The sequence below is a fragment of the Struthio camelus genome, chromosome 16, assembly GCF_040807025.1.
Source record: "Struthio camelus isolate bStrCam1 chromosome 16, bStrCam1.hap1, whole genome shotgun sequence".
NCBI classification, from domain to species: domain Eukaryota; kingdom Metazoa; phylum Chordata; class Aves; order Struthioniformes; family Struthionidae; genus Struthio; species Struthio camelus.
The window spans coordinates 13,197,409-13,212,447 of record NC_090957.1 but is presented as its reverse complement, the minus strand read 5'-3'; the positions used below and the strand labels follow the sequence as shown (position 1 = coordinate 13,212,447).

The 15,039-nt window shown below is 49.6% G+C and overlaps 3 protein-coding genes across 4 annotated transcripts in view; 1 reads left to right on the top strand and 2 right to left on the bottom strand.

Moving 5' to 3' along the window:
* The window catches only part of ZZEF1 (zinc finger ZZ-type and EF-hand domain containing 1), a 60,121-nt gene extending 58,800 nt beyond the window's left edge, over nucleotides 1-1,321 (bottom strand). For both annotated transcript variants that reach the window (XM_068909684.1, XM_068909685.1), the window contains exon 1: nucleotides 832-1,321. In XM_068909684.1, the coding sequence (XP_068765785.1) occupies nucleotides 832-1,191 (360 nt within the window). In that variant the 5' untranslated portion in view covers nucleotides 1,192-1,321. The remainder of the gene's footprint in view (nucleotides 1-831) is intronic.
* Nucleotides 1,322-1,653: 332 nt separating this feature from the next.
* CYB5D2 (cytochrome b5 domain containing 2) lies at nucleotides 1,654-9,460 on the top strand. The gene is made up of 4 exons (XM_068910618.1): nucleotides 1,654-1,900; nucleotides 3,280-3,420; nucleotides 4,427-4,613; nucleotides 6,217-9,460. The coding sequence occupies exons 1-4, from the start codon at nucleotides 1,654-1,656 to the stop codon at nucleotides 6,428-6,430; spliced, it is 789 nt and encodes a 262-aa protein (XP_068766719.1). The 3' UTR covers nucleotides 6,431-9,460.
* The window catches only part of ANKFY1 (ankyrin repeat and FYVE domain containing 1), a 34,393-nt gene continuing 28,539 nt past the window's right edge, over nucleotides 9,186-15,039 (bottom strand). Inside the window, exons 22-25 of the mRNA XM_068910617.1 lie at nucleotides 14,851-14,975; nucleotides 14,501-14,647; nucleotides 13,904-13,994; nucleotides 9,186-13,097 (exon numbers count right to left, since the gene is read on the bottom strand). Of these exons, the coding sequence (XP_068766718.1) occupies nucleotides 12,965-13,097; nucleotides 13,904-13,994; nucleotides 14,501-14,647; nucleotides 14,851-14,975 (496 nt within the window). The 3' untranslated portion in view covers nucleotides 9,186-12,964. The remainder of the gene's footprint in view (nucleotides 13,098-13,903; nucleotides 13,995-14,500; nucleotides 14,648-14,850; nucleotides 14,976-15,039) is intronic.

The following is a 15,039-nucleotide window of genomic DNA, read 5'->3' as shown; positions in this document are numbered from 1 at the left end:
TGGAGCAATCATCGACAGAAGGAAGTCAATGGCGAAGCTCAGGAGCTGAATGCAGCAAGAAATTCAGGGAGAATCATTCTCCTAACTGAGCGTGAAATTCCCAACAGGGTATTTATCCTAGCTACGTTTCAAACGCTAGCTAGAGATTAAATGTTCCAGATATTAAGTTCCCCGTATCCTTTTTAGGAGCCGAAAGGAAACTGTACTCTCTTCTACCCTTAAAACCTTACCTTAAGAGCTTTTGTCTGTTGGGGGGGTGGGGGGGGGACCTCAGTCAGACTACTTCCCTCAAGCCTTATTTTACAATAAGCAACGCAATACCAACGGCACACTTGGCAATTTCACTGCTGCCTTTGGAAAGCAACCACAGAATCAAGCCTAGTAAGCTGAGATCTGCCCGCCCTATTAAGAAGTACCTCAGAGAAATCATTCGCAGAGGATTTCCTACCTTTGCTACCGCGAGCTGCGTTAGGGGCAGTAGCAACGTCGCTGCAACTGCTAGGGTATTCCAGAGCAGCTGCTGAGCGTTACCCCCGAGAGCAGCTATAAGTTAAAAAAAGGCACCCACAAGGCGACAGCACGGCGGGCGGCAGCCACGCGCTGTCGCGCCCTGTCCTCCGCCCGGGCCCCTCCGGCCGAGGGGAGCTGGCAGCCGGCTCGCCGCCCCGAGGGCCGGGGACGCTGGGGCGCCTCGGGGGGCTCCTCGCCCTCTCCCGCGGCCGCGCCAGCCCCGGGCCCCCCGCCCCGTGCCCGGAGCTGCCGGGACGGGCCGCCGTGACCGTTGCTAGCGGCGCCAGAGGCCCCGAGGGCAGGGCGGCGGGCCGGCCTCACCTCCTCGCTCTCGCCGCGGGAGCCGGCCGCCAGGCGGGAGACGCTCTCCAGCACCTCGCAGAACTGCTCCAGGCTGACGGCCTCGTCGCCGCGGCTGAGGCGCTCCTCCAGCCAGCGCACCAGCGTGCTGTGGTGCCGCGACACCAGCGACTCGGGCAGCGCCGCCTCCCGCAGCCGCGCCGTGGCCTCCCGCAGCCGGGCCTGGTCCAGCAGCACCTCGGCCGGCGGCAGCGGCGGCGCCGGGCCGGCGGCGGCGCCGGGCGGGTAGGGAGCGCCGGGCTGAGCCGCCGTCGCCGCCTCCATGCCTTCGTCGGCTCCCTCCTCCTCCTCCTCGCTGCTGTGGCTCGCCGCCGTCCCCATGGAGCCCCCGGAGGAGCCGGCGCCGCGGCCCGACGCTTCGCGTAGCCGCTTCTTCTCCTTCCTCCTCCTGCTCCTGCTGCCACCGCCGCCCGCGGCTCCGCCCGGCCCGGCTTAGTCAGCAACTTCCCGGCCCCGCAGCACCTGTCAAGCCCGGCGGCGGCGGCGGGCGCGCCACACTGCCGCCAAGCGAGAGCCGGCGCCGCAAAACCCCCGCCCCCGCCCCGGAAAGGCGCGATGTGGCCCTGTCCCGCTCCGCGCGACGCTTGCCGTCAAGCAAGCAAGGGGGGGGGGGAAAGGGAGGGAGGCACTACGGAAAGATGTGGCGGCTGAGCCACACTGCCGTCAGCCGTCGCGCTGTCGTAAGCGGCTGGCCGCACTGCTGCGCGGCGAGGAAAGTGTCGTGCGGGGTCGAGTGGAAGGGGGAGGCGCCTTCAGGAGGGCTGCGGGCGCGCGCGCGGCCCCATGCGGCGGGGCGGGGCGGCGGCGGCGGCGCTGCTGTGCCTGGGCGCCGCCTGCCTGCTGGGCCGCGGGTTCGATCCCCGCGCCTGGCTGCCGGGCGGCGGCCGCCTGCTGAGCGCCGCCGAGCTGGCGCGCTACCGGGGGGCGGAGGGGGAGCCGGGGCTCTACCTCGCCCTGCTGGGCCGGGTGTTCGACGTGCAGCGCGGCCGCAGGCACTACGGCCCCGGCGGGGCCTACAGCGGCCTCTCAGGTAACGGCGGCGCCCGGGGAGCGCGGCGGGAGCTGCTGCGCCCGGACCCTTCGCCTCCCCGGCGCCGGCTGCAGCGCCCCGTTGTCGGCGCGGTCGCTGGGGGTCACTGGGGGCGGACGGGCCCCGTTGGGGCGTCACTGGGGGACGGACTGGTCCCCGCTGGGGGTCACTGGGGGCTGACTGGGTCCCCCCGGGGGTCACTGGGAGTGGACAGGTCCCCGCTGGGGGTCACTGGGGGCGGACTGGGCCCCCTGGGTGTCACTGGGGGCAGACTGGTCCCCGCTGGGGGTCACTGGGGGCGGACTGGGCTCACTGGGGGTGGACGGGGCCCCGCTGGGGGTCACTGGGGGCAGACTGGTCCCCGCTGGGGGTCACTGGGGGCGGACTGGGCTCACTGGGGGTGGACGGGGCCCCGCTGGGGGTCACTGGGGGCAGACTGGTCCCCGCTGGGGGTCACTGGGGGCGGATGGGTTCCACTGGGGCATCACTGGGGGCGGACTGGGCCCCCCTGGGGGTCACTGGGGGCAGACGGGGCTCTGCTGGGGGCGGACTGGTCCCCGCTGGGGGTCACTGGGGGCAGACTGGTCCCCGCTGGGGGTCACTGGGGGCGGACTGGGCTCACTGGGGGTCACTGGGGGCGGATGGGTTCCACTGGGGCATCACTGGGGGCGGACTGGGCCCCCCTGGGGGTCACTGGGGGCAGACGGGGCTCTGCTGGGGACAGACTGGTCCCTGCTGGGGGTCACTGGGGGCGGACTGGTCCCCGCTGGGGGTCACTGGGGGCTGACTGGGTCCCCCCGGGGGTCACTGGGAGTGGACAGGTCCCCGCTGGGGGTCACTGGGGGCGGACTGGGCCCCCTGGGTGTCACTGGGGGCAGACTGGTCCCTACTGGGGGTCACTGGGGGCGGACTGGGCTCACTGGGGGTGGACGGGGCCCCGCTGGGGGTCACTGGGGGCAGACTGGTCCCCGCTGGGGGTCACTGGGGGCGGACTGGGCTCACTGGGGGTGGACAGGGCCCCGCTGGGGGTCACTGGGGGCAGACTGGTCCCCGCTGGGGGTCACTGGGGGCGGATGGGTTCCACTGGGGCATCACTGGGGGCGGACTGGGCCCCCCTGGGGGTCACTGGGGGCAGACGGGGCTCTGCTGGGGACAGACTGGTCTCTGCTGGGGGTCACTGGGGGCGGACTGGTCCCCGCTGGGGGTGGACGGGGCCCCGCTGGGGCTCACTGGGGGTGCACACAGCCCTGCTGGGGGGGGGGGGTCTTTGGGGGCAGACAGGGCCTGGCTGCGGGGGGCCCACTGGGGGCGGACAGAGCCTGCCTGCTGGGCGGTCACTGGGGGCCCCGCTGGAGGCTGGCTGGGTGCCTGCCCTGCAGGGAAGGACGCCACCAGAGCGTTTGTGACCGGGGACTTCAGCCCGACGGGCCTGGTGGATGACGTCTCTGAGCTGTCGCCGCTGGAGATGCTCACCCTCCAGAGCTGGCTCTCCTTCTACAGCAGCAACTACGTTTTTGTGGGTAGGTGCTCGGTCTGGCACTGCGTGCGGACGGTCGCAGGCCCGGTGCGGCCTGGCTTAGGGTGTCCTTTGCCACGCTCTTGGTGCTGCTGGGAGCTGGTTCTGCACAGGAGTGTCCTGCAGTGGGATCGGACTACCTTCTACCCCGACACCGTGTCAAGGAAGCGTCTTAGAAGCGTGGCGTTTTAATTCGGCGGCCACATGCAATGCAAACCTATGGGGAGTAGAGAGGGTGGCGTGCTGGGTGGGAGAGGGTACCTGCAGCGTGCCATTGAAAGGCGGGGGGAATACAGTGCCACAGAGCGTTAGATTTCCCCTAGGGCACATATATCCACCTTGGTGATGGTTCTTTACATGTGCTGCAATGGTCCAGGTGACCTTTGGAGACCTGCATGCTTCTTAAACGTGTGAGTGATTACCTGCAGATGCTGGCTCTGCTCATGGCAAACAGCTTTTAAATGAGACCTGTGGGTGTAGTTTGAGATCTGCTTTCCTCTAAGTCAAAGCCTGCTCAACAGTTTCCTTGCCCTGAGCTGTCAGCTACAGCTCACTGCCCTGCTTCTGTTTGTCTCTGCTAAGCAAAAGCCATGGAGCCAGTGTTGCAAGTATTGAAATTAGCGGAACTCAAAGGACTGTGCAGGAGCAGCATTGCAGGGAGAATATTTTTGGCAATGAGATGCATGTGTTGGAAAGACTTCTGGGTTCTGCAGCTGAAAGTGCCATTGACTTTGTGATCTTTACTGAGTCATTAGCGTGTGCTTGTGCCTGAGCTTGTCCTACATGGTTTTATTAAAAGGGATGTGATCCAAGATCCGTGTGATCCAAGAATGGAAGGGACGCAAGCTCAACTGTGTTTTCAAACTGGCGCACGGCAAAGATCCTCTGGAAGAGTTCTGCTTCTTTGCCTTTAAATAACAAATGAAAAAAAAAAAAAGAAAAGGCAGAACTGTTCATTTTCCTTGCATGGAAACGCTGCAGTCCTAGTTGATCTCTTTCCTCTCTCCAAGGGAAGCTGGTGGGCAGATTCTATGATGAAAATGGAGCACCGACAGAAGCCTTAAGGCAGGCTGAGGCTGCTATTGAGGAAGGCCTGAAGTTCAAGGCAGAAAGCGACCAGAGGAAGCAGCAGTTCCCACCGTGTAACTCCGAATGGAGCTCTGCTGGGGGCAGCCGATTCTGGTGCTCCAAACAGAGGTAAGCTCTGCCTTCCTACTGTTATACTTGGACCCTTTGGAGCAGAGCACTTCTGCCTTTTGAATTTGATTGCAATGAGCTTTGTGGCAGGAGTGGCATAGGAAGGGGTCCTGGCTCCTCAGCCACTGTACATCACCCTTTGTAACTGAGGTCTGTTTACTTCTCCGCAGAAAGGCATAGATTGGTGTTAAGGTGCTGAGGGCTGACGTGGCTGAAATGTGGCAGGCAGGTTCCCTTCTCTTCTCTGTGATCTTGGGGCTGTGCTTTCAGACAGAGGCAGAGCCAAACTGCAAGGAGCAGTGGTCACGTTTTCTGCTGTGGCAGGATCAGCTGCTGCCACTGGGTGAATTGGAGTGTCTGGATTTTCTCTACCGGTTCAGCTACTGCTGACGGCCTCATCCCAGGCTGGAGCTGCAGAAAAGTTCTCCAGTGTGAGACACGTTCTTCAGCGCACGTGTGCACGTTCTCCAGTGTGAGACAGCAGAGGGGAGTGCTGCTCAATGACCTATGCTCACTGATGAGTTCAATGACCTATGCTCGATGATGAGATAAAGTTTCATCATGATCAGTGAAACTTCTAGGAATGGTATTTCTGAGGCAACAGCTCTTCTGTCACACGGGAATCAAAATCAGGGTTCAGAAGTTGCCACAGATGCATGTGATCCTCCTGTCCTCAAGAAAACAGGACAGAAATCCCACTAGGACTGTCTGCTGCCTCTGAGCAGGGTTTCTCACCTGTCCTGAATCCAAGGATCAGCTGGTCTTCCTCCAGGAGACTTCACAGCCTATTTCATTTCTATACCATTTTCATTTAAAACCACATAAAAATGAGGTTAAAAGCTTTGAATAGTCATTTCCTACTTGGACTGTTTAGTTGTGTGCATCTCTTGGCTTAGGGACTATTTTGTTTTAAACTGAAATCATTTTGTGGACCATGTTGTGAGATGCTTGGGCTTCATTTGAGTATGTCACTAGCACCATGGATATCAGGAAATCTGCTTCTATGCTTGAGCGAGCTAGGGTGCCGTCTTGGGACTGGATGTTGGGTGGTGGCCTTTCGTGTAAAAGGTTACAGGCATAAGAAAAGATGCAGTAGTTATGGGAACAGGTGGGATTTGGCCCCTTAAGAGACATTATGAAATAACTGCAGAAGTAATTGATGCTTTTTTTTTTTTCCTTTCTCAAAAGCACTGCATTGGGTTATGGCACATACGGCGGCATGCGTTATCGATGAGCAATTAGCCACCCAGAAACAGGCATCTTGCCTTTAGGCAAGCTGTGCTCTGTAGGGCTATGATTCTTCTTCCAGCAATAGAAACGGTGGAAATGGAAGTTAGCTGCTCCCAGGAGGGTGAGAGCATGTAGCAGCACTGATGAGACCAGCTCCAGGCCACAGGTTTTGGAAGCACAGCCAACAAAAGGGCATCAGAAAGCTGTGAGATGTTGGCTGTTAGGAGTGAATTCTACCTCAGTGTGCGTGTTAGTTCTGACTTTCCTGGACTGTTTTGCTTTGTAGCTACATGAGTCTGTATTCAGTGGAAGCGCTTTCCCAGTTTTGAGCTGGCCAGCTGAATTGCGTTTGGTTTGGTTTTTTCATTCTTAGTGGAGGCGTAAACAGAGACTGGATTGGAGTGCCCCGGAAACTGTACATTCCTGGTTCAAGGGGGAGCCACTGCGTGTGTGTGAGACCTACTGGTCCCCCGTCTGGACAGCTGGACTCACCTGAGCACCGTGACAGAGGCGATCTGGATAACCCTCACCTGGAGGAATACAAAGGCTGCCATCCGCTGGCCGAGTGGTGTGTCCTGAAAACATGACTCTGAGCGCTGGATATGTGTGCCTAGTCCTACAGCGAACTGTTGCACTTTGGGTGGACAATTGCAGCTCCTGCTGCGTTCCCTTCCATCTGTCAGTGCAAAGGGAGAGAGCAATTTCAAGTCCTTTGTACCTGTTTTCTAATATATGACAATGGAGCTGAGAGAAAGAGGGAATATTTTTAGCCAAGTGATGCAGTTAGCGGCTAAAAAAAATCAGCAATGGGAAACTTTTTTTCTTAGCGCTCTATCCCTATGGTATTTTTACATCTGGCAACAAATTGTAGGATATGTAGCCTGAACGAGATTTAAAAATTGATTTCTTTTGCAGTCAGGAAATAGATGCCTGTGTGCATAGTGGTGGGCGTAACGTGTTGTATTTTCAGGAACTGAGTTGGTGAGCGCAAGAACTGCTGCAGCATCACTGACTTTGGTTTATGCACAGTCCTCCACTGTCACTCAAACGCTGCTTACTACATGGTAGTGCTAATGCTCCTTCCTAATCACCTGCTTTGCTCCAAAGAGTTTAAAGGTAGCAGGGGAGAAGCCTGAATTTCTCCTGCAACGAAGGTTCAGAGTAGCTAGGATCTCGTGTAGTTTAGTTATACAAAAGCTTGGCTTATCGGATTCTCAGAATACAGAAGGCAAAGGTCAGAGCTGCGTTTCCTCATCTGGTATTTGTATTAGATGGTGAGCAAAGAAGATAATCAGAAGGTATCTATGCAGATTGTTGTTGTAAACTAACCTCACCCTCCTGGTCCTCTGATTTACTACTTTCAAATGACTCAGAGGTCAGAATTGATGGTTTGAATTAGACAGTAAGGAAAGCTATGTAACAACATGACTATCCCACTGTAATCGCCCTCTTTCCAGTCTGGTTTATGACATCTCCCCACCCTATACATGTCCCTCAGACCATAACCTGAGGCTGATGTATCCCCAGCTCACTTAAAGGCTGTATGTATTTTATCACAGCTGGCAAAATCCAGTACCTTAAATGACTCCTGCAAGAGCAAGGCAAGTTACTACCATTTCTGTGCAGGACTAAAAAGGACAAGGGAATACCAGAGTAGGGCCCGGGTACTGTAAACCCAGGCTGCAACCGGGCTTCTACTGCTTTTCTACAGTCTGCTACTAAACTAGATTACATGTAGGCCAGCAACGGCCCAGTTCTGTGCTGAGCTGCGTTCAGTTCCTTTTCTTAAACCACCGCCACCTATTTATAAATAACTGGGAGATATTTATAAAGCCATTATGAGTTTGAGCTATTTCTACCTCTCCTCCCTTGAAAAAATACCCACAAATCTAAGCATTTAGTTAATAAGCTAGTGAGATTACAAAAGGCCTGACAACATCGCTTCAGAGTGAAAAACAATCATTTATTGCAGTGACAAATGTGTTTAGAAAGATGAGGCTACAACGGCCTTGGTCCAGGGCCATGCAGCAGTTTAAACGTGTATGTGCTTAATGGAATTTTTTTTTTTTAAACTTGGTTCTGCAGTTTCTTTTTTATCATCATCTCTAAGTTGTACTATGGAGAAGTCCTCTAAGGCAGTTACAAGCACGTGTGCCAGGTCTCGCCTGCCATGACTGGAAGCTGTACAAGTAGATTTTTACCGCAAATTCCAGATTATCAAATACAAAAAGAATAATTTGTAACTGTAGAACACTTGGATTTCTAGTGAAGCTTGGTATTAGCTGCATAGCTTCTAAGCAAGTTTCATCTTGCTGTATGCTAAAGAACGCTCTTCCTACTGCAAATGGTGTTGAAACGCTGATGGGATGGTTTTGACATCTTAAGAGCCACATAAAACCAAGTATGGTGCTACAGGAAGGTAAAACCGATTTTGGAAAGTCACTTGTTGGCTTTGAGTTAAAAACACTGAGAAATTTACAACTTATTCCTCAGTTTAGTGTCTGGAAATAAAAAAACCCCAAACTTTAAAGTTTCATTCTTAACACCAGGAAAAAGTCATCTGTTAAAGCAAACATGGAGACTCCCTTACTCTGTTCCAAGGTTGTCTTATTTTTACTGTCCTAATTCAAAAGCTAAGTTAAATTCTCCCTGGCATGGGGGGCAGAGGGAAAAAGGAGGGGAAGGAACGTTTTTACAAGCATCAAGCTAAGAAAAGAGAGAGAGAGACACTGCTCCAGTGATAGTCACACTTCAATCTCTTAGCCTTATTTAAGGTTTTAATAAACCTTACGCATCACAATCCTACCAAAATGCTTTTGGCTGGTTTTGCCTTTGTACTGAAACTTTTCTTTCTTTGAAGTAAAGCTGCAGTCGTTATATACGCTGCTAAAGGGGAGAGTACCTGCTACTATGTGACAATGCAAGGTCATATGTTGTTTTGAGTGAACTCAGCTCAGCTTGTCAATTTAAGTACATCTGAGCTGAGACATGATTTAGATCTTGGCCTAGCTCTGGCTGGTAGAAAGTTAGGGTTGTTTTATACAAGTGATTATAGATAAGTCCCGTGCAAGACATTTAAGCTGATTTTATGATGTAAACTAACAGATGCACTAGAGCTTGTTAGCTAAAAGAACGCTTGGAGCAGTTCTATAGAAACTTTACTTTGTTCTACCATTATTCTAGATACTCAAAGTAAGCTGAAACTTGACATTGACCCATTGACTACTACAACCCTAATTTTCTTCATGGCTTTTAAGCCTTCATGATGAGAGTTTGGGGAAAGGGCAGCTGTCTTAGGCAACTGAAGATTCTTCTGTAACAGTGTTTTCACATCACCATGCATTATCTAGTTATGCATTTTATTACAATTATAATCATTACACAAAGTAACGCATATTGGAAAAATACATTTTTTACAATGACTCCAGACAAACATTGTAGATAAAGTGTCATCGTTCTAAGACTTCCTTTTCTATTTCACATAAGGTATTAGACGGTTCAGAGTTATTTATCACTCATAACAAGCTTTGATTCTGTAAAGGTAAGTTTGCTGCAGTATCCAACCCTGCTGTTAAATAAATTGAGACTTGCCTCTTGCTACATTTGATCTACAGAGATCCAGCCTTGGCCTCCCATTTTGTTATATGTTAACTTATATGCACTATGTGAGAAGTTATACAAGCCATCAATCTCCAAAACAGGAAGTCATTAAGGCATCTGTCAGCTTTTAGCAAGCAACTTGTAATGCTCTGTTAGTACCTTTAACACCAACATTTTTTCACTCTACTTAGTGGTGTGAAACTGTGATTACACCTTTGTCAAAAAAGTGAAATAGATTTGAAGCCAGACCACGTTTTGTGCTTGTGTAAGAGTGCTGGATGACTAAAGCCCAAGGAATCCAGTTTGAGAACAAGTAGCTACAGTATGAACTACCACAGACTTTCCATGCAGCCCTGTTGAAATGCCTGGAGCCTGGTTTGACAGCATCGCTTTCCAGGGACAGGAAGCTAGTTTATTTTCCTTATGCCCTCTTGAGGGATACTTGGCATACTTGTTCCAAAGTGATAGACAGTGCTCGAGGACAGCAGGGGCAAGAGGGGTGGGTGTTTTGGTCACAACTGTAGGTATGCTACAAAAAAAGGAAGTGCCTTTGTTTATGAAGTTAGAAATGTGTGGACCGTCACTACATTATCAAGTGCTAGGTCTAAACTGGAGTGGAGGCACTGGGGCACTGCCAGCAGAACCCCCAAAGAATCCCAGAAGCCTGAGATCTCAGGCCAATCCCAACAGAGCATTTAAGGGACCAAGCCCCACCAATTGGGGTTGGTGCAATCAACATCTCTAGTTGAAGTAATGACTAGAAGAGAACTAAATTAGGGTTTTGGTTCAAGTTGCAAGTTTTTCCCCTTTAACTCTGGCAGAAAGCTGTTTAGAGTTGGCTGTAAGGAAACTCTAAGGCACTTTAAGTTGATTGAATTTACCAGATTTAGTTACTTTGCACATAATGAACACTTCAGGCTGTACATTAGTCTCTATCAATAGCCTTAACTTTCCTTGCAGACTTCAGTGAGAATAAAGCTGGTATAGTACTGGCTGTATATGGCAAGGTAGAAACATCAAGTATGATTCTCCAGATCTGAGTTTTAGGCAGTCACAAAGCATACCCCCACCTTCCAAAAGGTAACAAGCCAGTCTTAAGCTTGCATTTAGTTAAGATGAAGTTTCAGATTGCATTTTTTCATCATTACTTTAGAAGGCTGCTTACTCTATTAGAGCTGAGCTCCCTCTTCCCTTGCCCCTTCCATCAGGGAAGTCACTGAAAACAGTGAGGTTTAAATGCTTTAGCAATTACATGTTGTACAGTCTTCCTATTAAGCAGGAGTCCATGGGCTGCGGCCTTGGAAGAAAACTCTTCTAGCACTCTCAGTCTTCTAGGCACACACTTACTACTTGACAGCACTGCAGTTCCAAACAAGGAAGAAGGTTCACGTGTTATCGTGGGACACCCCATAGTCAAGACTTGACGCTCTCCCCCTTTCTACCATTCTGTTAAAGTTATCTTTCATTAGTCAAGACGCACAGTCAATGATATCTTCAAACACCAGAAAGTGATAGACTAGAAGTACTATGTTGTCCATGATCTATTTTGCTTACTAAAAACCAAGCTGTAATTTGCAGTTAAATGCTTTAGACACCATATTTTTGGTCTCTCATCCGTCTGGAACAAGCCTAAAAGGCAGTACACAAAACGAGTTACACTAGAGATGCACCATTTGTGTTAGGAACTGGTGTTGCACACCAGTTGTGTTACCTGGGGCATTCTGTTGGAACACGGCAGCAACAGACATTAAACAATGAGGCAAATTTGTATTTAGCATCATCCATTATTCTTCTAGTGTTACAAAGTTCAGAATTCCAGTTATAATATACACATATTGGAAGATCAAAGTGCAGTGAGACTTGATGTGAAGTTCATTGTGCAAATATCAGCATTTATGCCATCTCCCAAAGTTTTCCTGCACAAGTTTTGGAGCAAAACCTCGAGCAAGTCTCCTATAAAGAACAGTAACAGTCTGGCTCCTCTCATCTAACACTTGAGAAAGATCGAGACGTCACTATTTCAAAACCAAGCAGTGTGCCATTATCATGATCTCCTTATTCTACACTTCACATAACAGTCAGTAAATAAATGCACACAAGCTGTTCATGAAGTAGAGATGAAGAGTACTGAGTTGAGCCTGAACTAGATTCATCTCTGTGGAGGAATAAAGCCTTAACAAGGCATTTAAATTTTGCCTAAGTATACGTTTCTTTTAATCTGACCGAAGCCTTTGCCCACCAAACCATAATTTGGTTTAACAGCAGAATGATTTCCCGTTTACCTGGACAGAGTGTTGCAGTTTCAGATTCAGCATGTTCAGAGACCATAGCCAGCCTACATTTAAATACTGCAGCTTAATCCAGAAGCGTGGCATCATATTGCAAGTCCAGAATGCTTTCTTCAATGCCAGATGCTTAATGCTAGCAGTAGGCCCCCAAACAAATGCTCCTGATCACTGGCAATCCTGCTGAAACTGGACCCGAACTGATCATCTAGATGGGCAGCACATGCTACACTGGTAGGGCAACAGGCTCTCTTGCAGCAAATAATCAGGGACCTTAAATCCAAGGAAAGTGCTAGCCTCCCTCATAGGATTCATAATGCACTTTAGCACTTATTGCTGTATATAGCAAGTTAAACTACGTAACTAGTTTGAGTGTTTCTCCATTTAACATTAAGCTTAGGTCTTCTTAGAGCACTTAATCCTTCTTGGGTTTTTCTTTCTTCCAATACACAATTTCATGAATTGAGAGGACTAACAATGTAAATATGAAAGTGCAACAAAGTAGACTTTGACAGGTCTAGCAGGTATGAGCAAGAATATTTTCTGCTTAAATCTTGCGCTTTCTCAAACTTGCTAAAGCTAATGAGATGTTTACTGAGGAGGTATCAAGATCTGGATCTGCAATTCTGACTGCTTTGCATCAGATGTTGTAAAGCTTTCTGGTGTAAGGCCACAATTCTTGAACTATGCTTAGAACTAAACCCCATTTTAAAAAAAAGTTTCTTGAAATGAACAGTGGTAACAAGCTCAGCCTAGCTTCACAAGAAGTCTTCTCTAGAGAAGGGGAACATTTATCTTTAAGACAAAGCAAAGAAGGTTACCTGGGTACCCTGAAACTTAATGCCAGCTCTACTAAGCAGCCTGAAAGCAACAGGACTTTTAATAGAGTTGCTCAGTGCAAAGCACCATGTCAAGGACAGACCTGTTTTATGATGAGTCGAAGACCATTCTTACAATTTTAGCTTCCATACCCCACTGCAACTCCAAGAGGGTCTAAATTCCTGTTTGTCACTTGGCTTCAATGATCCATTTGAATTTCTAGTGATGTCTATCACAGCCCAACACATTTACAGTCATACAAAATCATTTATACTGGAATATATCATATCAGGGTCCTTAATTAGTTCAGTCTATTGCAGAAGACAGGTATAGGCCTCTTCTTCCCTGTCCACAGGGCTTGTAAGCAGAGCTGCTGTCAGGAGCACTGACTAGGAATCCCTTTACTTCCACAGCATACTAAGACACGCCTCCCAGAGTCAGGACATCAAAGCAGATGTTGCAAACTCGAACTGGCTTGTTCAGATCAAATTTTATGATAGGAATCTCCTTTGTTGAGCACTTATGGCAGAGCAGACGTCCACAGTGTCGGCTGTTGAGAAAGAGGGTGGGAGAGAGAAGTACGAGTTCACTGATACAGTGAATGCCAGAGTTTTGCTTGACACCATCACTGATAAAGAACAGCATCACTGAAAAACCTGCAGTATTTATACAACTGAAATACTGCATTTTTCTCCCATCTCCTGATAACTGTCCCTTAAGAGCTGGATTCCAGTAACAAAAATACATGCTACTTCTATTATAGTCAGTCACTTACTACCACTTCAACTAATGCTTGTGCACAATTTACCCAAAACACTAACCTTAGTCTTACCCAGGTTATGAGGAAAAAAGTCTGGTTAATATCTAACCCAGCATATTTTGTAGAAGTTCAGATTAGTTAAGAAAAGGCAGCCCACATCTACACAAGAGCAAAAGATATCATTATCTTCGGCTACTTCCATCCTGCAAACAGCAACCCTAACCTAAGCTGGCAGAAAGTGTCCAAGCATCATCCGTTTTTGAGTAAGTCAACCCCTGCTAAGGGTAGGCTTCCGAATCTTCTGTTCCACTACTGGAAATGAAACATCATGTTGAAGTTCCAACAAGCCTGGACTATTCCAGAGGCACAGACTGCTTTAACAGCTTATTACTCCAGCAGTAGTATATATCTCAATGTGATTTTAGCCAGACCAAGCTACTGCTCTAACAAGTCGGCAAGGTGGACCGTTTCAGTGGATTACCCGTTATGCACCTATGTTAACACAGGGGTGTTTGAAAGTGGCAGGAGGAACAAGCCTCGCTACATTTGGAAAGGAATCCGTTTCCTTGTAAGCACAGCAAGATGTCATACATTACCAGTGATGCTTTCTTGTTGTGACTCCAAATTTGGCAGTGCATTCATAGCAGTTGGAGCCATCACACCAGGGAGGTTCTTTTGTCAGCATATCTGTTAGAGGCAGAGTGTAAAGGCAAAACAGACTGACACCTGAAGGAGTATATTAACATTAAGGAAACTACTTCTGCAGTTCTAGGTGGCACTCAGTATAATTGGTTTAACTACAGCTGCACTAGCTACGGTTTTGTCTGTACAAACCCATAGTGCCTTTCATCAGTCCCACATTATCTTCAAGGAACATGCAGTAGCAAGTTACAAAGCAATGTCTAGTTTTAAGCCACATCAGACTGTAGGGAATCCTGGCTGGTGCATCCATCCGTTCAGAAAAAGGAAGTACACATTCAAATTTGACAAGGCTCTCATGCACTGGGAATTTTTTCAGCTGATCTTTAGAAGAGGAGTATTTGTATCCCTCACCTCAAAGCAGGGAGGGATTTACAAGTTGTTAAGCACCTTTGGAATTAGCGTTTTCCATCAGATGTCCAAAGTTCATTCTTAGACCAAAGTATCTCAGAAGCCTAAGCTAAAACACTTCAACTGCGGCAAGCAGTACTTACCCAACAGTCTAAAGAGAAGTTGTTTTGTAGCAACCTGGTAGTTGAAGATATTGACTCCTTGATTATTGTTAACCCCAAGACGAGCCCCAGCTCTTACTATTGCACGGCACAAGTTAGCATTCCCCTTCATATATGCCAACAGGAGCACTGAAAAATAAGAGGCAGACAATTCCCTGCTAACACAGAGAGGAGGTCTTGTGTTTTCACTCAATCCAGAGGAGGATTTTTAGTCCCTGAAGTACCAAGGTAATACCTTACTGCATTTAGCATTCTACTGCCAGTTAGTCATGCTTTGAAAGTGACATGCCACTAACATGACTTAAGTTTAACAGCTGTTTAGGCTCATCTACCTGTGTTTCCTTCAGCATCCGGTTTGTCTAGAGGGTATTCTGGCATACACTCCAGGAAGAGCTCACAGATGGCTGCAGCATTATCTTTCCCATACTGTCCCAAAATATGCATCGGTGACTGGCCTCTAGGGGAGGGGAAAAAGCACATCATCCAGATCAGTCTGTTTAGTTACCCACTCCAGCTAGCTT